At 45.8% G+C, this 25,117-nt stretch overlaps 1 protein-coding gene across 1 annotated transcript in view; it reads right to left on the reverse strand.

Annotated features, from left to right (window-relative positions):
* Positions 1 to 25,117, reverse strand: part of Snx30 (sorting nexin family member 30) — a 103,146-nt gene that overhangs the window by 29,123 nt on the left and 48,906 nt on the right. Inside the window, exons 3-5 of the mRNA XM_028856445.2 lie at positions 17,435 to 17,545; positions 5,368 to 5,526; positions 527 to 722 (exon numbers count right to left, since the gene is read on the reverse strand). Coding sequence (XP_028712278.1) covers positions 527 to 722; positions 5,368 to 5,526; positions 17,435 to 17,545 — 466 coding nt within the window. The remainder of the gene's footprint in view (positions 1 to 526; positions 723 to 5,367; positions 5,527 to 17,434; positions 17,546 to 25,117) is intronic.

Genomic DNA, 25,117 nt, shown 5'->3' on the forward strand with positions numbered 1-25,117 from the left:
CATTGTTCAGGTGTCTGGCCTATGTAAGGGGACAAAGTGCCCCCCTGATACTGGGATGTGGCTAATTAGTTGGCCATGACAGGAGAAGGGCAGACACACAGGCAGTGGTGGTGATAAGAACGGACAGACTTAGGCTTGAGCAACTCCCCGTCTCAGAAGAGGATGTGAAGTGAAGCAGAGCAGGGTGACGGCGTAGATACCAAGTTCAAAAGCTCACTGGGTCACAACCTTGGCAAACACAGTCCCCACACTGTTCTTGTGAACCATCTCTCTGCTAAGTGCATTTCTGTAATCATCGGCCCTATGAATGGAGAGCATGGGGAAAGCACCAGGCTGGGTGCAGGACAAGGTCCGAGTGCAAAATTGCATTCTCGTCACAACCAGCTCCTCCCGCTTCGCATTTGGTTTTTAAGCAGAATAAGACCTGATTCTGTCACTGTGGCATTTCTGCAGGTTGTTTCAGCCTGGCATATATGGATGCCATTCCTGCTACTCTGGGCACCGTCAGCCTCAACAAAGAGCTCACCTATTTCTTCTTTGATGATCCGCTGGGCTATCCGATCGATGGTTCCCAGTTTGAGTGCAAACGTGTCTAAGTAGTCGCCGATGGCTGCAAACTCCAGAGGCCGACTCCTCAGCTTATAGCCTCCTGTGACATGCTTGACGGACTCACCCACCCTGGTCAGCAGTGCTATCCCCTGCTTCTTGTAGGCATTCAGGTCCTGCAGACGACAAAGTGCCATCTTGGTCACACAGCCAGGGCTAAGGAAACCAGCTCCTGAAGCCAGCGACTACTGGAAACAGAAGAACTAGAAAGCAAGAGCTGTCAGGGCCACACACACATCACAGCCCCATGTAGGAACTCTTTCCCTGGGGAAGCCAAACAAACACCTTTCTACCCTTACAGGGCAAACCAAAGCACAAGTCCGATGTCCAAACTGAGGGGCCAGTCAGTTCACTGAGCTTACAGAGTACAGGGGAGGGGTCACTTACAGGAGCAAGGGGCACACACACAAGAAAGTCTCACTCCAGCATGGATAAGGACATCCCCAGAGCCAAAAACATGGAGAGCCTCCTTCAGCTAAACTTCTAGCATCTCCCAAGACCATGAGGCCACGCGCAACCAGGAAGAATCATATACAGCTGGCTGTAAAGTGAAGGAGGGCATGGCTGGGATCCAGGGAGGGTCCAATGAAGACCCCCCTCACCCCCCACCACCACACACATGCCTATCCTTCTTTGAGGGAACAAGTCACCAGGACCCACTCTTGAGGGTCTCTTGCAAAAAGTCACGGCTGCTCTGACAAGATGACGGCTGTTCTGTTTGGAGAACAGCACTCTACAACAGACCCCCAGACTCACATCCATATGTTCATGTCCAGCTTCCCTGTCAACATGGCTAGACCCCAGACCCTCTGGGCAAATCTACCCACTGCTGCTGTGGGACAAATCCATTCCACCACAAATGAAGGCCACACCTACACAGTCCACCAAGCTTCCTTCCTCACACTCCCAGCACCACTGCCTTCTTCTTGGAGTCATGTCTAGTTTGGGATAAGGGCATGTCATCCCCAAGAGGACTGTCTCTGCAAATGCTGCATACAGGTGGATCATCTAAGAACTCAGACTCACTCCACGCTGTAAGACACTGCCTGAAGCTCAGCACCTTCATCAACAGCTGCGACTACCCAGGGACCCATAGGTCAGGCCTGTTGCTACTCACAGGAGGAAGACCATCAGACCTCAGCTGAGACTCCAGCCACTCCTCCCTAGACCTCCCTCCCAGGTGTATGGAATTCTCCTTTGTGGTGGGAGTGATCTTATTTATATACAGCACAGGAAGTTAATAGAAGGGAATACTCATCTGTGCAACCACAGGAACATACGCTGGGGTGAGACTCTTTTGCTGTGTGGTTGATTTAATCATACATTCTGCTGTATGTAACCCTTTCCTAAGGCTTTGCAAACAAAACCCAATGAACCCACTGGTTGGCAGAGCTCGGCTTTGGAGGCATTGTTATGTTGGTGCCCTACCTGGAGGAGGAGGAGATGGTTGCTGACATCTCCCCAGGGGGGTTCACACGACAGTATGTCAAAGGAAAATATGGAAGAGTTGGGTGAGGAGAAACAGCTCTTGTCTCATGAGGAGAGTTTCAGATTTGTTAAGACTGGAAAGTTCTAGAAGAGTTCTGGAGAATGGTTGCAAAGCAGTGTGAATATACTTAACGTTACTGGCCTGTGCATTTAGAAATGGTTAAGAAAAGACAGAGAGATGGCTCAGAGGGTAAGAGCACTGACTGATGTTTCAGAGGTCCTGAGTTCAATTCCCAGCAACCACATGGTGGCTCACAACCATCTGTAATGGGATCTAGCGCCCTCTTCTGGCCTGCAGGCAGAACACAATATACATAATAAATAAACCTTTAAAGAAAGAAAGAAAGACGTTTCACATCGTATATATTTCATCACAGTTAATTTTTTAAGAACAGATGAGCGGTCTGGCGGGTTTGGTTTGGCGAGAGACACTCAAAGGGGTTACAGGTTTTTCTTCCTGGCTTTGTTCTTTGTTCTCCAGGCAGGGGCTCATGTAGCCCAGGCTGGCCTTCAATTCACTACGTAGCTAAGGATGTCCCTGTCCTAATCCTTCTTCTTCCACCCCCCAAATGCTGGGATTAAAAGTGTGCACCACACCAAGCCCGGGTAGAACTCCGTGTTCAAGGGCTGCCTTCCTGCATTCACTTACACGGAACAGGATTTCCATGGAGACACTGCAGGACCGTATTACACATCTTAAAAAATCTGTCATACTGTTTAGCCCAGAGATCTCAGTTTACCTCTCTCCGAGACACACACACACTATTTCCCACTCATTCTTCATGCAGATTCCTAAGGACCAGGAATCCAAGCCACAACTTCATTCAGTAATGAGGACAGCCTGAGGCTACTGAACCAAGGACCTGCAACCTGAGAACTGACTTGCACTTTGGGAGAAAAAGAAACCTGAAGAACCCTGCCCAAGCATCCGTACACTGAGAAATGCTTACATTAAACATGTTCAACCTGTAGGGGGAGCTAGTGCACTGGCTGCCATCGACTGACTTAAAAACAAAAACTTAAACCGGGCGTTTGCGAGCTTTAATAGCATCGGGGCAGAGAGGGGATCTGTGAGTTCGAGGCAGCTGGCTAAAAGCTCAGAAAGCAAAACACAAGAAACTTCTCGAAAAAAAAAAAAAAAAAAAAAAAAAAAACTTAAAGGACTTTGCAGATAGTTTCCATGAGTGGCAAACAGAATCTTCCAGAAGCCTTAAATGACAGCAGTTGCTATCTGTACAGATGTCTCTGTTTTCCTGTCATTTAACAAAGTAAAATGGACAGTACTTAGAGCTCAATACCCTTGTCATTAGAGCGTACTATATACAGCTAGAATGCAGGAATCTGAAACTAAATGGGTTGGCTAGGGAGAAGCTGCCTGGGAGTCTGAGCATGTGACCCCATTTGTGCACGTGAGAGTGCAGTACCTTAGACTGCAGGCCAGTTCTGCCAACAGCAAGCAAAACACAAGGCCAGTGAGCAAGCGACTTGAGCTTGAGCAGTCTCTAGCAGGAGGCTGGAAACCAACGATTTTTCTGGCAAATGACTAGAAAGCACACCTAAGAGGAAGGCAGCTGCCAGCAAGCAATGGACAAGCCTTGGGATACAGGCAGAAACTGAGGCTAAGAGCCCTGGGACCCGATTTCCAGTCCTAGTGATGTCGTCGACTGACCGAGTTTAATCTCTCTGAACTTCAGTTTCCTTGTCTGAAAAATGAAGCTACAGTTATTTACAGGGCCCGTGAGGGGCCCAAAGGTGTAAAGGCAGAGGTAAGAATGAACACTGCTCAGATTATTAACTTCGTCGACCTGGATCAGACCCGGGGCACCTGATGCCAGGGGGGTCACTGTCAGCATATTTAAAACACAGCAAAATTTGGGGAAAAGGTCCCAGGCAACAATCATTCCACTTCCAGGTGCATAATAAAGTTTAAGGTGTGACTACATAGGAACTCCTTTGCAAAGTACGTGTGACCATGAGTGTGGGTTCTACAGCTAAAGGGAATAGAATCTAGTGTGGTCTCTGACCAAGACAGCAGAGAGGCTAGAAAGTGCATGTAACATCTTCCCTAAGGATGGCTTCTATTAACTAGGGGCTAAGGACAATGTTCTAGGGAGAGTAGAGTCTGGGATAAGCATTCTGGGTGATTTGGGTGAGGTCTGCCTCTATAGCAAAAGTTGGATGTAGTAGTTTGAATGTAATTGACCCTCATAATCTCATAGAGAGTCGACTATTATGAGGTGTGGCTTTGTTGGAGTATGGCATTGTTGGAGGAAGTGTGGGCCTGGGCTTTGAGGTTTCCTATGCTCAGGATACTGCCCAGTGTCTCAGTCAACTTCCTGTCGCCTGCAAGACGTAGGACTCTCAGCTCCAGCACCACGTCTGTCTGCATGCCGCCATGCTCCCCATGATGTAACAGACTGAACCCCTGAAACAGCAAGCAAGTCACCCCAATTAAATGTTTTCCTTTATAAGAGTTGCTGTGATCATGGTGTCTTTTCACAACAACAGAAACCCTAAGACAGTGGATGAGATATGTCTCCAGAGATAACAAAAAGGTCACCAGGTTGTTAATAGTATCCACTCCCAGCCTTCTGAGTGGAAAACAGGTAATTCCTCCATTGAGAGGAGGCCCCTGTGTGTTTAACATTCCTGGTTCCCTGTGCTCTGTGGGCACAAGGACCTTTGTGTCCACAACAGGTTCTTACGGAAAACACTCTTGTAATGTATTATTTTGAGAGAGAGAGATGGGGGCAGAGAGAGAGGGGGGGGGGAGTCTGTGTGTGTCTGTGTGTGTGAACCTTGCTGTGTGGGTGGCATGTAGAGGTCTGAGGACAACCCTGTGGAGCTGAGTCTTTCTACCCTGGAGAGAAGACTTGGCTCCTTAGGCTTCCGTGGCCAACACTTGACCCACTGAACCATCTTGCCAGCCCTGAAGAACACTCTTACCAAATGCCCAGTATTCTTTCTCTTCTGTGCCTATTGTGAGTAAGCCTCACCTACCAACACTGCCAAGAAGTGTTTACTGGACATTCTGCTTTCGGCGAGTGAGAATACTGGCGTCCACTGCCACAGCAAGAGAGGCAGCTTGTTTTCCACCTGGATTTTAGACAGTAACCATGCCAATGCAATGGGCACCAAGGACGTAGGGGGCCTTGATGGAGCCCACCTCAGAGGGCCGTTCACAGAAGAGGCTCGTGAAAGACCAAAGCGGTTGTCTGCGAAGGAGCCCAACAATGATCATGTACAGAGAAACCCACGAAGCTCTGCCTGTACCTTAGCAGTGAGGAACACGTTGACGTGTTCGTTGAAAGAGAGCACGGGGTGATCTGTAATCCTTTTTAGAAATTTATCCAAAGCTTTTCTTCTGGTCTCCACAAACTCTTCTGAAAAACGATCCACGACACCTTTCACCACAAACTTCTCAGGAAGCGGCTATAAAACAGGAGAAAAACAGACCAATCAAGACGGTGTAAGAAAAACTCACCAGGCTAGCAAATTTCTACTGCCCATCTGCCCAAGAACAGTGCTGGGTGTTATCTGTTTGTCTTTCTTTCTTTCTTCTTTTTATTTATTTATTTTATTTTATTATTATTTTTTGAGGCAGGATCTCATGTAGTCCAGGCTAGTCTCAAACTCACTGTGTATCTGAAGATGACTTGAACTCTTACCTCCTGACTCCGGCTAGATACTGAGATTACAGGTATATCCCACCATATCATTTTATGCAAAGTACTTGACCAACTGAGCTATATTTCTAGCCCAAGAATGGCAGTTCTTAATCTGTGAGGTCTTTTTTCCCCCAAGACAAGGTTTCTCTTGTAGTCTTGGCTGTTCTAGAACTCACCCTGTAGACCTGGCAGGACTTGAACTCAGAGATCCGCCTACCTCGGCTTCCTGAGCGCTGGCATTAAGGCATGCGCCACCACATCCCCGAGTGTTAGTTCTTTATGCTCTCATCAACACAAAGATTTCTGGGAAACGCAGCTGTAGCAAATCCAACAGCCCTGTCAGCGTCATATGCATAGAACAAAACACTATAGCACAGCCCCTGAACTACTGAGACGTCAACATCTGTCCAGAAAATGCAACTGGACTGTCTTTAAATTGCCCAGATGTTATAGAGAGAAAGATGGAAGACAACGTCTAAGACAAGAAAGCAGAGGCTGGGGGGACGGCTTAGTTGCCAAAGTGCCTGCTGTGAAAGGTCAAGGATCTGAGTTCAAGTCCCAGAGCCACGTTAAAAAGAGCCAGGTGTAGTGGTGTGTACTTGTAATTCCGTGCTGAGGCTGCAGAGACCGGTGGGTAACACCTGGGGCGGGCTGGGCAGTCAGTGAGCCTACTCAGTGAGCTCCCAGCCTGTGAAAGACTCTGTGTCCAAAAGAAAAGAAAGAACAAGAAAAGAAAAAGAAAGGGTAGACCATGCCGGAGGAACAACACCCAAGGAAGGCTGTGCTCCACAGACACATGCGTGCACACACACGTACCTACACTACCTACATTACCTACACATGCATATACATATATACACTAAAGAAGGGGGCAGACAATATCAAGCACACAAAAATTTATTAAAATACCTTAAGACTCTGCTCCCAGTTCAAAGGGTTCAAGAACATGGTAAAGGAGAACTGAGGAAATAGACAAACTCACACAGCCTAAGACAATCTTTATTTTCCTTTTAGGTTTGTAATCAAAATGTAATCTTTACTTCTCTCATTCAAATTTCTCTATCTAAATCTTTAAGTCAATACTGTTGAACAATTTAAACTAGCTACTCCTTCAGGGACCTCTGAGCTCCAATTTATTTCCTTGGTAGCTTATTCAAATGAGTGATTAAAGATGTCTTTCTTACCGCCTCCAAGTGGAAAAGAGACCACTATGCACAATTGAAAAATATCTGGGTTCTGACAAAAAAAAAAAAAAAAATGTTGGTGAGGATGTAGACAGAGGGAAGCCTTATCTACCTACCGCTGGTAGGGATATAACCCAGTTCCCTACCATGGAAACCACTGGGGTGGTTCCCTCAGTAAACTAAAAACTGGCTTCTCTTGATAGCACACGCCTTTAATCCCAGCACTCTGGGAGGCAGAGGCAGGCAGATTTCTGAGTTCTAGCACAGCCAAGGCTGTACAGTAAGACTGTCTCAAAAACAAAAACAAAGAACAAAACTGTGGCAATGAAATATTCTAAAACTATCTCTTGCAGTCTAAGAGGCTAGAACATTGGCTAGACCACACAGCTAGAGCTAACAATACACCTTGAGGTCACTTAAGTCTACCAGCTAGCCTACTGCTTAGCCTGCTCCTAAACGACAATGTAACAATCATCCTTACTTGCCTTGGATTTCTCATGTAACCACCGTTTACAATCTAAACTAATGCATAGCTATAATCTTTTTGTTTTTATTGTTTTTGGTTTTTATTTGAGGCAAGATTTTTCTGTGCAGCCTTGGCAGTCCTGGAACTCACTCTGTAGACCAGGCTGGATTAGAACTCGGAGATCTGCCTGCCTCTGCCTCCCAGAGTGCTGGGTCAATGGCCTGTGCCACCACCACCTGGTCATAGCTGTAACCTTCAGTTACGTACTCTTCTGTGCCCCTGACCCAGAACAACGCATGTGTGTCCTTTGCTGAAAGCAGCAAATACGGAGATTGGGAGCAACTTCCTCAAATCTACCATGAAGGATGACTGCAACAATTATGGATATTGGCTGATAAACAATATTTACAGTAGTTTGTAGTGTGGGTCTGTTGGAGCGAGTGACTTCATCCTTATAAAGTGTTGAAGATTTCTCTACAGTAGCTCATTGCCTCCCGTGTGTGCTCTCTGTGCCGTTCAATAAAGACGGAGTGAGGCCCTTCGATTAAGCAGACACACATCTCATAAACTGACAGACACACAGACAGAAGACCCAGACACAGGGACAGATTCACAAAGACAGCCTTCAGGCAGGCACAGATTCCTATCACACAACAAAGGACAGAAGACACAGGAGGAGCATGAGGTGGAGAACTCAAATCTGGGCTCGCTCTTGGTTAAATGACGCCAAGGGGAAGTACTTTTATTTCTTTCCTTAATGCGAAACCAGTGCGTTATTGTTGACTCAGAGTTAATCACTAATGTGTCTAATCCATTCATAAAATCTGTAAAACACAAAACAAACAAAAAACTGAAAGCAGATCTGCTACATAACCCTGTCGTACAACTGGGTGTCTGCCAGAAAGACTCTCAGCCAGGGAACCACACAGACTATTCACAACAGCTAAGCTAAGGACCACAATGGAAGAATGGATGAAGAAAATGTGCCATATACAGTCTTCTTCAGCCACAAAGGAGTTACGTCATTTACAAGCAACTGGACGTAATTAACCATAGTAAGTGAATCAGGCCAATCCCGGGGGTGGGGGTGGGGGTGACGACTATCAAATGTTTTCTCCTGTATGTGGCTCCTAGATTTTATACATACATGGGCAAAATCACATATGTATAGATGACATGAACTTGTACAGGGAAATAAGGGGTTAATGGGAGGTGGCAAGGTGGATATGCTCAGTAGACATGTATCTGTGTGAAAATATCCTCATGTACCACAGTACCATGTATACAATAATTATATATAATAAATAACGTTTGAGTTTTTTTTTTTTTTTGGTTTTTTGAGACAGGGTTTCTCTGTGTAGCTTTGCGCCTTTCCTGGAACTCACTTGGTAGCCAGCTGTCGAATCACAGAGATTCACCTGCTCTGCTGAGTCTGGATTAAAGCGTGGACACGGTACGTTTGAGTTTTAAAATGTTTAAAAACACATTTTTTAAATGGGTGATGTTCATGAAGCTCAGTAATGGAGCAATAATGTTGGTGATTTCTCCCACCATCTACAAGCAGCCAAGGAGCACCTGAAAAGACACCCACCACAATGACCAGGGAAATGAATCCAAACAGTAATGAACTTGGATGTGGGGACAACACGTGTGATCTCAGCATTCAGAAGACTAAGGCGAGAGAAACCTAGGCCAGGCTGGGCTACATTAGCCAGTGTGGGCTACACAACAGGTCCCCATCTCAGAAACAGACAACTCTAAATATTTGTACAGATATTTGTTGGAATCTACAAAAAAAAAAAAATCCTACTTGCAAATTATTTCAATAATCCTTTCCAAACTTCAGGGTTTAATTTTGAAACACAGACATTATACACAGCACCTGAGACTTGGGGGTATATGTTATATATGGTTTTAGCTTAAATCTGGTTTGTAATCTGAAATAAAAGCATATTTCCTGTACATTGTCACAGAGAGGTGTATTTCTAAGTAGGAAATCTACACACAATTGCTCAATAGTGGATTAGCCAACTTCTTCTTGTCAAGAGTCAGTCCCTGAATTCAATAAAGGTTTACTGTACACCCACTTCATCTCTCAAACCTGTCCCTTCCTACCCTTCCCACTTGATAGAAAACCTCACTCCAAGGGAAGATTCACTGCCAAATAAAGAAGCATCAAGATTAAAAGCCATGCCATTAAGAAGAAAACTGACAACCCTAGTTTAATTCAAAGTACTTGCAAGTTCAATCAATATTTTACTATTAACTTCCCTACCGAGTAAGCTAAAAGTACCTCAAAATAAGCGCGGGGGGGACAACACTAAAGAGATGGTTTGTCGGTCAAGAACACCTGCTGCTCTTGCAGAGGACAAGAATTTGGTTCACAACACTCACATCAAGTACCTCACAAATGCCTGTAACTCCAGTTCCAGGGGACCCAATGCCCTCTTCTGGTCTCCATGGGCATCTGCATACACATAGCAGATGGCACATACATGTGTAAATGTTTTATTTAAAAAGAGGGATTTGTTGTGGGATAGTTTGATTGCACTATGATGCTCCCAAGACTACCCCAAAAAGTTATACCTTAAATCAAGGGGGCAGAGCCAGATACTAGCTGACCAGAATTGGCCATTGAGAAGCCAGTAATTTGGATAGAGAAGATGCACAGGAAGGAAGGGGCAGGGACTGGAGTTTGACCTTCCTCTTGGTTCTGGGACAAGTGAAGAGAGGTGTCTCTTACGGTATCTCTGGCCAAAAAGCAAGATCGGATAGTTGCTACTCAGCCTCTCTGAGCTATAGGAGATTTTTACCCCAGCCTTTGACTTTTTAATCTTACTGGTAAATAGAATGACAGAGACTTAATTTAAACCTACATATTGCAACCACAGCAGAGTAGGACTAAAAGCCCTGGCCTGCGTGGCCGTGAGGTGGCCGTGGGGTGGCAGATGGTAATTAAAATAGCAGGAGAGTCATGTGCAGCCACTAAGCCAACAGAAAAACATCAGGGATTGGCTAGAAGATGAAGTCATTTATCATTTCAAACTGGGGGAAAACAGTTGTTACAATACAAATTCTCCTCATTAACTCCAGTGAGAATAAAGCTGCAGAGCAAATACATCCTTCCTCCTTCGGGAAAAGCAAACATTCATTTTGCAAGTAGAATTCAACACCAAAGTGTTTAATAGGTGTATGCGCATCATCTCCTGAGCCTACACATGCCCATCTAATTGTGCCATCTGTCTGCCGGGCAGTGAGTCACAGTAAGCAAGCAGTGGCGAGGCCCCTGGGCACCTACAGAAGCAAAGCGAAGCACAGTGGTTGCCTGGGGTGGGAGAGGAGCACATGGGAAGCCGTTTAATTCATATACACGATGAATATCGTCTCCAGTGAACGCTATGGTGTGCACTTAAATATGCGCTATGAAAAAGCTCATGCGTAGCTTGATAGAAAGTACGAGGCCCTAGGTTTAATCCCCAGTACTGCCAAGAAGGAAAAAAAAAAGATAAAATAGACCAAAAGGAGACATAATCTTAATTCTCAAAGAATAAATAAAAATACTATACTTTAAAAATTTGTTGTATGCTGTATTAAGTGTTCATACACACAGGGACATTTCTGAAGCAGGTGGAATGTTACTGTCTTGACTGTGGTGACAGACACACTCGTGAAACTGTCCACCTGTAAAATGTACAAGATTTGATGTACATCAATTATATGACTTACAAAGAAACAGTGTGAGGAAACAGTCTCAATTTAAGACTTTCTGGTGCCTCCATTACATAGTAAGAAAGTGAACTGTCTTTACAAATGGCAAGCACACCCCACACACATCCAGCTCCCAGCACATGTGGTTACTTCTTTCTGCTTTTAAAATTCCAGAGGAACAAAGCAATATATATAGAGAAGAAAGCATGTCCGAATATAAGACCTCAAAGGGCTCATCTGAAATGTCTCCTACAGACTCACATGTGAAAGGCTTGGTTCCCAGGTGGTAGTGCTATTTGGGAAGGTGACAGAAACTTTAAGAGGAGGCAACTGGCTGGAGGGAGCAGGTCACTGGAAGGGCATGACTTTGGGATATATCTGGACAGCCCTTTCCTGTCTCTCTGCTCCCTGGCTGCTGTGAGGTGAGCAGCTTCAGCCACATTCTCCCGATGCTGTGATGCTCTGCCATGCCTCAGGTTCAGAGAAGGGATCCAACCAACCAAGGTCTGAAACTAGAAGCTAAAACGCACCTTTCTTCTTTTAAATTGTTTCTGACAGGTACTGGTCAGTGATGAAGAAGTCTAACAATACATGTACAATTAACAGTTTAGGATGGTGGTCAGTGGCGAAAGCGCATGCTCAGTCTGTGTGAGATGCTGTGTTCAACCCTCAGAACCACGGGGGCTGGGGCACGACAATGACAGGATTCTTTCAGCAGGCCAGGGTTTGTGGAGACAAAGTAGAAACGACTGAATTGAAAGGAAAGTCAACAATTTATAAATTTTCTTGTGATTCTCCTCAGGGAAAAGAAAGGAGTGGGTCTAAGAAGCAGGAAATTGGGTTTTTCCACCAGAGCCCACAAAGGATGCCGAGTCTGAAGTCACAGAGACTGGAAACAAAGCAGGTATATTCCAGTTCATGAGGAGAAGCAAGTCAAGCATCCGGGTGCTTTCCTAGGGCCACTGTCCAGCTGGCTACAACTTCCACGGCTCCAGTAAAGTCTAAAGGAGGTAGTGATCCCCACCCCATCCCACCCCACAAGGAACTGGAGATGGAACTCAGGGGCCTGTGCATGCTGGGAAGCACTCAACCAGAACTTTTCCCCTCGTCCTTTTGAAGAAATGGTTTCATCTCTACACTTGTAACCTAAGCAGTCAAATCACAGGGCACAGCCCTTCTCGGACATGTTTAACCACAGCTGGTTTAAGATGGGGAGAGAGGTGGATTGACAGGTACCCCAAGGTCACTGTCCCAAACGATTCAAATAGATTCTAAAGTTCCTTTCCACAAAAATGAAAAAGACATCTCCATTTTTAAGGGGGCAAAAAGGGAGCTAGAGAGATGGTTAAGAGCACATTCTGCTCTTGAGGAGGGCTCAGGTTTGATTCCTAGTACCCACGTCTGGTGATACACAACTGCCTATAACTGCAGCTTCAGGGACATCCACACCTGCGGCTTCCAAGAGCACTGGCACTCACATGCATACACCCACACACACATACACACAATTAAAAATAAAATCAATCTTTAAGAAATTAAATGGGCAAAGAATCTGAACAGGCATTTCTCCAAGAAGACATGCAAATATCTACCAAGAACATCAAAGGATGCTCTCAGCTCTCAGGCAAATGCAAGTTAAAAATCACATTTATATGATGCCACCTCACACCCACTAGAATGGCTATAATTAAAGACAGACAGTAATCACTGTTTGCGAAGATGTGGAGGAACCGGAACTCACACACAATGTGAGGGACTGTCAAACACCTGGCAGTACCTCAAAAGGTTAAAAACAGAGTAACATATAATTTAGCAATTATACTCCTAGGTATACGTCCAAATGTAAAGACACTTGCCACAGAAAGACTTACACACAGTGTCCGCAGCAGTTTGTGCGGAACAAAGGCGAAAACAAATGACGTCCCATCCAGGAGTGGACAGGCAGACAGAATGCGGTACGCTCACACACAGACTATCCATCACCTTACAGTAAGAAGGAAGTGCTAACTGGTGCTCCACTGTGGGGAACCTTGAAAACATGATGAATGTAAGAAAGAAGACAAGACCTATAGGGATAGGAGGCAGAGAAGAGGTCACCAGACTCGAGGGGCGCCAGTGACAGGTGAGGAATGGGGCGATGGGAAGGTCCTAACACTGACTGGTTGGCTGTTCCACACATCTGAATACACTAAAAGTGTTGGGACTATAAATTCAAATGAGCGCATTGTACATATACTGCTTCAGTAAGGCTTTTTAAAATGGGGGAATCATGGGACGGGAGAGGTCCTAAGAGTGCATGTGGCTCTTGCAGAAGGTCCGGGCTCAGTTTCTAGCATCCATGCCAGGCAGCTCCCAAGTGCCTATGTATAACTCTAGCTCCAATTAGAAATAAGGAAGCTGGAGAGATGGCCCAGTAGTTAAGGATACTGTTGCTCTTGAAGAGAACATGCGTTGAGTTCCAGCATCCATGTAGCGGTTCACAACCATCTGTAACTCCAGTTCTTGGAGATCCATCAACCTCTTCTGAGCTCCCTGGACACCCAGCACACACATAGTACATATATGCAGACAAAACACCCACACATAAAATGAAATGAACAAGTCTACCAAAAATTTAAAAAAATAAAAATAAAATCTTCCTTAAGGAGACAGCAAAAATTTAAACAAGTAAGTATGCTGTACATTTTCCTGGGTTTCCATTTCTGTTAAGGTTTTAGTGGATATTTCTTTTAAAAATATTTTTACTTTTATGTGTATGAGTGTTCTGCCTGCATGTACGTTTATGTTCCATACGGTGCCTCGGGAGACCAGAAAAGGGTGTGGATCCCCTAGAACTGGCGTTATAGACCGTGGTGAGCCTGGTCCTCTGCAAAGCAGCAGATGCTCTTAACCACTGAGCCAATGCTTTAGCCCCTCAGTCTCTATTGATAACGAGTTCCCCGGGCAGAGGCCCCTGTCTATCTTAAAATTCCTCACCTCACCTATGCTCCTTCCAAGTCACGTTCTCCCATACCTACCAGCACCTGCTTACACACCAGGTCTACTGAAGAACACACAGCCGCTGCTTCAATGCTGAGGGATCCTCTGTCAGATGAGTTTTGTGTGGGAGGTGGAGCAAAAAGCTCACTTCTCACCTGACTTCTCTATTTAAACCAGAGATACTTTCCTAAGTTAAATCTCTCCACTTCGGGTAAGTATCAAGCACTTGTGAAGAAACTTAAGTCTCTGCCTGCCTGCTTCTAAAGCACTTTCCTGCCCAGTATCGATACTCAGGCAGTGGAGACTGTACTGACCCTCAGGATGCGGGAGAGACACTCAGTGCCGCACAGGATCTATGGACCAGTGGACTACATTTTACCAGCAGGTGTCTCTCTCGAGCTTTTGATTCTCAAGCGCCAAACCACAAGGAAATAAAAAGAAAACACTGGCTGTGGGGAGGGGTGCAAGGCTTGGGCTACAGGGAAAGTGTCTTACAGTGAGAAGAGGGAACAGAAACTCCCCACAACGTCCTCTGAAGTCATGTGACCCAGATTAACAGTCTGCGGCTATAATTTTCTTCTCCAAAACACCTTACTCCACTTTCATGCTCTAACCAAGAAAGCCTTCAGACAAATGTCCACTGAAGCATCTATGAAACACCTCACTACCAAACCTCAAAATTTAACGGTCATCCGACTGTGGCTTATAATAAATTTCGGTTTTACTCAATTATTGAAAAAAAATAGCCAAATGAATGGAAACACATGAACTATGAACCAAAGGCTGAGGGGCCCCAGCTGGATCAGGCCCTCTGAATAGGTGAGACAGTTAATTGGCTTGATCTGTTTGGGAGGCAACTAGGCAGTGGGACCAAGTCCTGTGCTCATTGCATGAGTTGGCTATTTGGAACCTGGGGCTTATACAGGGACGCTTGGCTCAGTCTGGGAGGAAGGACCTGAGTCTACCAGGTTGATCGCAGTCCTCGGGGGAGGATTTGCCAAGGAGGAGGTGGGAATGGGGGGGGGTTGGGGGGGGGGGGGAGGGGGGGGGGATAGGGAACCGTGGCTGATATGTAGAACTGAATGGTATTGTAAAATAAAATTAAAAAAAAAAAAAAACAAAAAAAAAAACTTAACGGTCATCAAATCCCAGGAAAGTTTGAGAAACTGTCACAAGCAAAATCAGTCAAAGGAGCATGACCAGGAGGTCCTGGCCTGGAACTGAAACATTAGGCAAAGCTCCTCGACTCTGAATAAAGTACTCTGAGTGAATATATTTATTAAACAATAATGACTGGCTTATTAAATGAGGCAAGCAGCTCACATTTGTGTAAAATGTGGCAACTCGGTGTTGAGTACATAAGAACCTGCTCTCCAATTTTCACAATAACCCTGAAGCTGTTCTGAAATAAAAAGCATATGTTTTTGCATTTCAGGAAAAAAAAAAATCATCACTAGCTGCCCATTTGGCCAAGTAGGATTCTATTTTAAGGACTTGTTCCGTCTGCTTTAAAATGGCTGTTCCTTTTTCAGGCATGCTCTTAAGTGACTGGAAGGCAGAAAGGAAAAGCCACAGGCTTGAAAACACAGACAGGACTTGTGGCAGCGAGAGAGAAGCCTGGGGGAAGCTCGGATCCCTGAGGGCCCCATCACTTCCAGCCCAGTGCTAGCCACACGGATCACCTCAAAACCCTAAAAACGCTCAGTGTTCACAGCACAAGCTTTCCCTGAGGGGAAAGGCGGCTGGGGGTACAGCAGAGATGCGGCAGCTGGGCAGCCCTGGCCGGGACTCAACATCTTCCTGAGTGATAAACCGGCCTCTGGAAACTGTTAGGCTCCAGACTTTCCTAAAGCCCCCAAAGAAGATGGGGACCAAATAGCAATTATCTCAACTGAAAAGCATTGGAAAACTACTCAATACGTATGATAATTATTCAGTCTTTAAAATTTTAGTTATCAGCTGTTAAAAAACCAAACAAGCAGAAAGTTGTAAGTGGTGAATCCACATTCTGCTGCATCAATACACAGGGGTAGGTGGTTTTCTTGTCTGTGTTTTAAATAAAAGGCTGTGGTGGTGAAGGAAGGGTGTGCTAGATTCCTGCCCGTCCGCCGCAGTCTGAAGCATCAGCTTGGCCTTCTTGATAGGCAGCCAAACCTCAAGAATAATATCCACCAAGGGGGGAAAGTAGTTTCAGTGAGACTCACTTCTAAGCTTCAATCTTTTTGTTTTTATTGTTGTTTGTTTTTCCAGACACTGTCTCATACTGTAGCCGAGACCAGATGGAACTCATTATGTAATCCAAGATGGCCTTGACCTCACAGTAATCCTCCCACCTCCACTACTAGGATTACAGACGGGAGCCAGAGTACCAGCTATCAGACTCAGTCTTTTATTTTACACAGTTAGGGTGTCCCCCTTTTAATTAAAAAAAAGAAACTGTTATAGTGCAAGTGAAAGTCTGAGCCAGGCACAGTAGTTTTACACAGGGCTGAGGCAGGAGGATTGCCACAGGCTTGAGACTAACCTAGGCTAGATAATGAGTTCTGGGCCAGTTAGGGCAATAAGATGAGAGCTTGTATAGGAAAAAGATAAAACGTGAGCCTGGTGGTATATGCTTGTAATCCCAGGTACCCAATAGGCTGCAAGTTCAAGGTCAGCCTGGGTAACTTAGTAAAAAGAGGGCTGGGGTCCAGCCCAGTATAGAGCAGATGCCAAGCAAGTGTGGATCCCTGGGCTTAATCCTCAGTACCACATAAAAGAGAGAGACAGACAGAGAGACACGGACAGAGACTAGGGAGATGGCTCAGTAAGTAATGCCAGCTGCAGAAGCTCACAGGCCAGGTTCAGTCCCTGGAATCACAGGCAGAGCAGGATGAGTGAGTGGTACACATCTGCAATCCCAGCATTCCTTCTGTTGAGATGGGAGGCAGCGGACTCACCCAAACCATGACCACTGCAGATAAAACAAAAGCAGAAAGAGGAGCCAACTCCTGAAAGCTGTACTCTGACTTCTAATGCGCGCGCGTGCGCGCATACACACACTCACACACACACACACACACACACACACACACACACACACACACACACTGATTAGTATCATTCAACAGAAAGGAGAATGGGAGAAAAAAGTAACCGCCTATCCCACCTTAGCTAAGAAACTAGCAGAGGTCGGACACTGGGAACGTGAGACACACCCCCTCTGTCTTGCACACACACTCGGTGGGCGGACTCAGTGTAAAATCAGAGTGACCCTCACTGCAAAGAACTGAGCAACCCCTGTGTGAACGTAATTCAGGAAAGCGAGAAGCAAGCTGCCGTGACTTACTACCTACGGGAATGAGATGAGTGGGCTGCGATTCTTCCAGTTTGTTCCTCAACCAGTCGAAATCCTGGTATCTTCTGCGAACAGAATATTCTGGCAAGTCAAACTCCACCCGAGTGCTCTGCAAAGAAGAGAGAGGAGAAACGTGTACAAGTGAGTGGGAGTGCATTCTCGCTGAGGAAAAACACTTTTAGAATAACCAAATAAGGCAAGGGCACACTTCCTTCCACCATGTACCAGACAAAAGACTGAGTTTACCAGCAGGCTACACAGTCAAGGAGCTGGGATGGAGCCCAGCATAGTGGCGCACGCCTTTAACTCAAGCCCTCAGGAGGCAGAGGCAGGCAGACCTCTAAGATCAAGGCCAGCCTGGAGCTACAGAGTCATTGCCAGGATACCCAAGATTACACAGAGAAACCCTGTCTCGAAAAATCAATAAATAAATGAATGGATGGATGGATGGACGGATGGACAGACAGACAGATAGATGAGAGAGGGAGGGAGAGAAGGGGGGAGGAAAAAAGAGAGGGAGGAAGGGAGGGGGGATAGATGGAGCTAGGATGGAAACAGATCTTTGGTTTGGTTTTGGTTTTGATTTTTTTTTTCCTACCCTCAGGAAAAGGAACTCAGCAATTCCTCAGAATTGTCTAGAACATTTGATTCATTTCCTCCAGCTTAACTCTGAGAGGGCTGTTGGTGTTTTCCTCCCTAGAATAATATAATTTCAGATATTGCTGCTGAACTGAACCCAAATCCATGGGAAGGAATGCTGTGTCCACCTTGTTATATATGCGGACAAGCCTTGCTGAAGGCCGAGGGAACCAACCAAGCAGGACAGCAGCTCCGCTCCCGTGGGCGGCAGATTCTAAGGCCTGCGGGTGCAGTGGCGCACGCCTTCAGCCCAGCACTCAAGGCAGAGGCAAGGGAACTCTGTGAGTTCAAGGACAGCCGGCCTACATAGTGAGTTCCAGACCAAAAGGGATACACAGTGAGACAATACAAACAAACAAACAAAAAAAGAAATCTACCCTATTCTTCATTCTTCATCTAACATATTCTGCCAGAACAATGACTTTGAATGCATATTGCATTTTAGATACAGATGAGGAAATGTCTAGAAAAAAATAACAAAATGCCATGTTGTTGCAGAAAATGTTAATGATCTATGAATTTTTAAAGTTTTCTGAAATGTAATTACATCAATTTAAAAATAAACCAATGTTAAATAAGATTAAGTTACACTAAAATATGATTTTTACTTATTAACTATTATCTTTTCTCAGATACACCATTCCTCCCTGAGTGGGTACCAGCAGTTGCTGATCTCAAATATGAGATAAACTACAAGATCTAAGCCACATTTTACAAATTTATTCTTTCAGGCCAAAAGTCTGTTTTAATGTAAGACTTCCAGAAAAATCTTTAAAATACCTGAAGAAGAGTCATTCACCAAACAAGGCTGTGAGCAGCTTTTGGCTCTGAGATTATGATGTTGTTCTCCCCAAAGCTGTACTGTTGGCCTGAGCAGAACTGGAAGGGAGAGCTGACCCTCAAGGCCTGCATCAGCTCCCCGTCCAGTCTCTCACATTGTAAGCATCCATGAAACACGTCCTTCCCCATGTCAAAGCAGGCGGAGTGGGAAGACTCAGGGAAAACAACCAGAGAGGCACTGCTGAGTTATCAGGAGGCTTCCCGAGGAAGTGGAACTGTAGATGAACTCAAGGCAGAGCACGGCAGGACCACCCCCGACCCACGGTGCTGTGCTCTGTGGCCCCAGGGGCAGTTAGCACCCACTCCAGGTCCCTGAAATGCATGGAGTCTTACTTTCCACCATATTATGAGCTTTGAGAGAGACACTTTCCAGACCCCTCCCAACACCTGGCCTCCGGCAGAAAACCTGTCAGCAGTGGTGAGGGAAACATTGTTTTCATCATGAATAGGCCACCGAGTCTCTCCCTCCACCTTCCTAAACGTTCCATGATCAAATCTACCACGTTTCCTATTATGTCCATCAGATCAATTCCACAAAGCACCTTCATGTAACATTCCTATTCTATGAAATCAATACTTGGTAACTACAAAGGGCACAGCAGAAGCTGTGTTTTGCTTCAAACATTTCTATATCTGGAGATCTGGCTCCACCCTTCTCTCTGTCCAGGTTATATTTGCTTATTTTGAATCCTCATGAAAAATATGAAAATGGATATAGTCCTTCTAAATAGAAAACAAAATTAATATTTAAACTTACAAATTTACACTTTTCTATGCATATTCATTTGGTTTCTGTATCATTTTACTACATCCTGGACACCTTTGTGTCCAGATCTTTAAAAATCACTTAACACATATATAATATTCAATTGAGTGACTATAACATAATTAATCCCTATTTAAATTGTTTCTGATTTTTAAACAATAAACAACATTACAGTAAACATCACTGTGCTTCTATCCATTAATCCCACTAAAATAAATTCTTAAGGATAGAACTGCTGGAGATATATTTACATTATTTGTATTATATAATACAAATATATACAAAACTCCAGGGATGAGTACAGTCAGTTTTCCTCTGTGAGATCCAGGGTTTCTGCTCTCTAATATCAGTGGACAGACCAATTCCATCATCAGAGAAGACCTCGACACGGTCCTTCCATACTGAGACTATAACCTACAGTGTCCATCAGAGGTCGCCCACCACTCCAGTCAGATCTGAGACAGTAACTAGGCACAGAGTGACTGTGAAGGACTCACCATGCGATAGGTTCAACACCGCCGTTCCATATGAACACATCTCTGGTCATCTCTGGAAATAGTGGCATCAAAGCCACAGTCTATCAACACCCAGCAGGACAGCCTGCACCTGTGCCCCACAGACCACAAAAGGTCTCCCCTCCCACCAGACCAAGAAGGCGTAGGGCTTGGAAGCCCAATGCCCTACACAGGAGTAACTTCTATCCTACAGACTATCTCATGGGTACCCAAGATTTCGAACAGACTTTTTGAAAATTTAAATGGTACAAAAGCCGTCTCCAGTGGCAACAGAATTCATGGTGGTTTTATTGAAACTGGCCAAAACACTAAATTAATTTAGCAACTGCTAACTTCCACAAACTCAAAAGGTAAGACTGTCCTCTGGTAGCATCTGAGCATTTAGCAGTATCAGGCAGAGTAACACACGGTCTACAACAGGATCCCTAACACGGCCAGGCAACTTCAGCCTTCCCCACAACATCAGTTATTAAAAAGCTGCAGACATCTTGAAAACTTCTTAACCTCAATACTTATCTTCATTCCAGCCGGATGACCTTGTCACTCTGCCCTAGAGAAAACTGCAGCTATAAGCAAAGAATCCCTTAACTTCCTCCACGAGACACGCTCCCCTTCCTTTTTCCAGAACAATGGGGGGAGAGTGTGCTTCTCCTACCAGTGGCCAAGCCGTATGCCTGTCCTCAGCACACAACTCCTTACATACCCAGCAACTCCCGTCCTCCTCTCCAATCTTCACCCCGTGTCTACTTTTCCCTATGCCATCCTTGTCTTGTCCAGCTGGCTCTTAATGCTCCTTCATCCTCAAAAACAAAAACAAGTAAGCCAGACACAGTGACTCGTATCTGTAGTTCCAGCACTCAGGAGGCAGATCAAGAATGAGTTCTATGAAAGCCTGGACTACACAGCAAGTTTGAAGTCAGTAAGACTCTGATGATCACACGCACGCACGCACGCACGCACGCACGCACGCACGCACGCACGCACGCACGCACGCGCACACAGCTTCTCTCTCAATCACGAGCTCTCTTGCGGTTACTGCTCTGGCCTGATGCTATGTTCTTGCCAAGTGAACTGCCAAGCTACCAACACGCACATCTTCCCCCCCCCCCATTCACATTAGCCAACTGCAAACCACACCAGTGAAACTGCTCAAACCATGGTCACCCACACCCTTGTCAGTGAGCCAAACCCTCACGATAATTAATCCTGAACTCCTTGTCCGAACCTCTTGGCAGTGTTTACACTCTAGGCTACTGAGGCATCCGATAGAAACATGCTGAAGCACAGAACTGGTGAGGACGAGCAGACACAAGCCTGTGTGTGCTCCAGGGGACTGCAGGTCCACTGGCCCTGACAGTGAAGACTAGCCATCACAGGAGAAGGACAGCACAGTTACTAAGAGAGAGGACTCTGGACTCCAGCCCCACCGCACATTAGCCGCCGCATCACTGAGCAGTTATACTCATGTCCTGTGTCTGAGTTCCATTTTAAAACTAAGAACAGTTGCAGTTCCACCTCACTGTGTGAAGATTAGCACGGCACTTAAAGCACTCTGCACAAAATAAACAATGGGACAGCGGACAAGAGAATAGGGCTGCAGTCTCAGAGATGCTGGCAAAGCGTGCTGCCTGGGACTTGCCAGCACAGAAGGATATATGCAATGAGCCACTGAGTTGGCTACATGCAAATGTTTTCATGAAAGAAGAGAGACAATAGCACACTAAGTCACCAATAGTGATTTCTGACTATGGGCTTATATAGGCATGTTTTCATTTTATTATTTTAGCTTACTTTCATTTTCTAAGTTTTCTACGACAGATTCAGTACATAAAATAAAAATTGAAATTTCCATCACAAAACAGATAGACATGTGGTTAAGTGTCCAATAATTAGCTGTTACTGTGTTGTTACTTTCTAAGAGCTGGGAGAAAAAAGAGCCAGGAGCTGCTGGACTACAAGGGGCTGTGCCGGCCTGCCCATCAAAGAGGAAGGCATGGATGGTGGAGATTTGATGAGCACTCCTTACCAGAATGTCTCCAGCTAAATTCAGCTCACTCCTGTGCCACCAAGAATCTGAATTAGTTGGGAGATGGCTCCGTGGCTACAAGCACTGACTGCTCTTTCCAGAGGACCTGGATTCAGTTCCCAGCACTCACATGGCAGCTCACAACTGTTTGTAACTCCAAGAACTGACACCCTCACACAGACATGCATGCAAAGCAGCAATGTATATAAAAATAAAAATAAATACATTTTTAAAAGAAAGAATCTGCATTAGAGGGGCCAGCGAGGTAGCTCAGTGGTTAAAAGCACTGACTGTTCTTCCAGAAGACCCAGGTTTGAGCCCCAGCAGCCACATGGCAGCTCATGATCACCTGCAAACCCAGTTCCAGGGATGTAACCCCCTCTTCCATCCTCCAAGTGCACCAGGCATGCACGTTGTACATAGACACACATGCAGGCAAAATACTCATACACATAAAATAAATTTTAAAAATTAAAAAAGAAACGATCTGAATTAGAGATGGCATAGTAGCACACAATTCTAATCCCAGCACTTAGGAGGCAGAGTGGGCAGACTCTGAGTTCTAGGCCAGTCAGGGCTACATAGTGAGACCCTGTCTCAATCATCATCTTCATCATCATCATCATCACATTCATCATGTAGAGGTTTGAGGGGTTTAAAACCATAGCACCTCATGCTGTGGCCACTAACTATTTAAGGACCTCAGCGGAATGCAAGCCCCAGGGGTAGATCTTGTGGTCCCATCTGCACTCTCTCTCATTCCCAGATATCACTATTTACCACGTGAACAGCTTTCAAAAAAAAAAAAAAAAGACTTCAAACACACCACCAAGATAGTGGACCTGGTCCACTTTTAGAAACAGAAGAGTAGGCAACTCTGGGGGTCAGGAGCGTAAGGAGAGAGATAAGAAAAAGTAAGAATTCAGCAGCAATCCGTCACCCCCAAGTGAAAACCCAAGGCTAGAACTTGGAAAGAGCAGTTTCTCAGTTACAGGGAATCAAATAACCCCAGGAGAGAGGACAGAAATAAGAACACAGGGGGGAGGGGGCAAGGAAGGAGAGAGAAGAGGCCCGGGCAGGACGGTGAGTTAGAGCAGGTGCATTAGCCCATGAACCGGTTCAGCCCCGCGGGGTCTGTGTGCTGTGGGGAGGCGGGGTGCAGGGATCACGCAGCCGTAGGGAACTGTCAGGGTGGGTCAGCAGCAGTGCAGCAAGGCAGGCTCCCTGTCACCAGGCCGCTCACAGCACCGAGTCAAGGAAAACAGGTTTTGCATTGTCCTCACTACAGGGCCAAAAGTAAGTCTACCCAAAGAAAACATACACAAATGGAAAGAATTCCTGGAAACATGAACATCACCTAGGACGTCTGAGGAAATCATACATGTGTGAGTACCCCCTCAGGGAGGTAACGGGGCAGATACACACGGCCAGGCAAACCTTCAAGTGTGGCCAGGTGCAGAATGATGGCGGGGGGGGGGGGGGGGGGACACACTTCAAAAAAACGAGAATGGTTTAAATGTCCACCTACTCACCAGCGTGTGTGTGTGTGTGTGTGTGTGTGTGTGTGTGTGTGTGTGAGAGAGAGAGACAGAGAGAGAGACAGAGAGAGAGAGAGAGACAGAGAGAGACAGAGAGAGACAGAGACAGACAGACAGACAGAGACACAGAGAGATTTATATAACCATTGCATACTCAGGCAGACCCAGAGAGTAAGCTCCATGTAGTCATGTGGACATGGAAAGGCTTTAACAACACTGTCAAGCAGAAGGCAAAGCATGAGAGCCGCCTACCCCGGACCCAAACAATGTGCTCTCTAAGTGTCGTGTGTGCCCACAGAGCACCCGGAGGAGGGGCGGGCACGCGCCAAGGGGCAGCAACTGCTGCTTCTCGTGAGAAGACTGTCCAGTTGAGCCCAGGACGGGAGGTCGAGGTTTCCACTCTGTATTCGGTCTCTGTTTCTGTTCTATGAACATGTATTTTACCATTCATGTGATTTTTAAAACATAGTGTTTCCACCCAATCAAGGATGAAGAATATGTGAACATATTTCATTCTGTTTATCTCACCAAGAATTTAAACAGGTACAGAACCTACCAAATTCTTACAATAAAAAAAATAGATGTTTGTTGGGCAGAGAGGCACACATTTCTCACCCCAGAGGTGGAGAGGCTGGGGTAGAAGATCAAGAGTTCCAGGCCAGTCTGGGCTACACAGCAAGACTTTGCTCCCTGCCCCAAATAAATAATTAATAAATGATTTTTTTAATTAAAAAAGAAAATAGAAGGCCAGAAACATAGCGCAGTGGCACTGTGCCTGGTACGTGTGAGGCCCCATGTGCAATTCTCAGCCCAAAGGGGGGGGTGAATAGTAAGAAAAGAGAGATGTGGTTTGTCTGAGCTACTAACACCATCCATAAAGGTTCATCCACAAAGGTTCATAAAACGTCTGTAATTCCTCTGCAGTGTGTGCTTTGTGGTGGAGGAAAAACAGACAGAAAGAAGGTTTTTCCTTCTTTCTCCTAAAGCACTTAACTTCATACGCATATATAACATATCCTGGTAGCATTCGCCACCATCCCTTTGTCCCTCTCTAACCTGCCAAGTCCCCCTCCCACATCAAGTCCCCCTCCCCACACCAAGTCCCCCACACCAAGTCCCCCTCCCCACACCAAGTCCCCTCCCCACACCAAGTCCCCTCCCACACCAAGTCCCCATCCCACACCAAGTCCTCCCTCCCACACCAAGTCCCCCCCCCCCTCCCTCCCCACACCAAGTCCTCCCTCCCCACACCAAGTCCCCCTCCCCACACCAAGTCCCCATCCCACACCAAGTCCTCCTCCCACACCAAGTCCTCCCCCCCCCCCCCTCCCCACACCAAGTCCTCCCTCCCACACCA

Source organism: Peromyscus leucopus, chromosome 2 (genome assembly GCF_004664715.2).
Source record: "Peromyscus leucopus breed LL Stock chromosome 2, UCI_PerLeu_2.1, whole genome shotgun sequence".
Lineage (NCBI taxonomy): Eukaryota > Metazoa > Chordata > Mammalia > Rodentia > Cricetidae > Peromyscus > Peromyscus leucopus.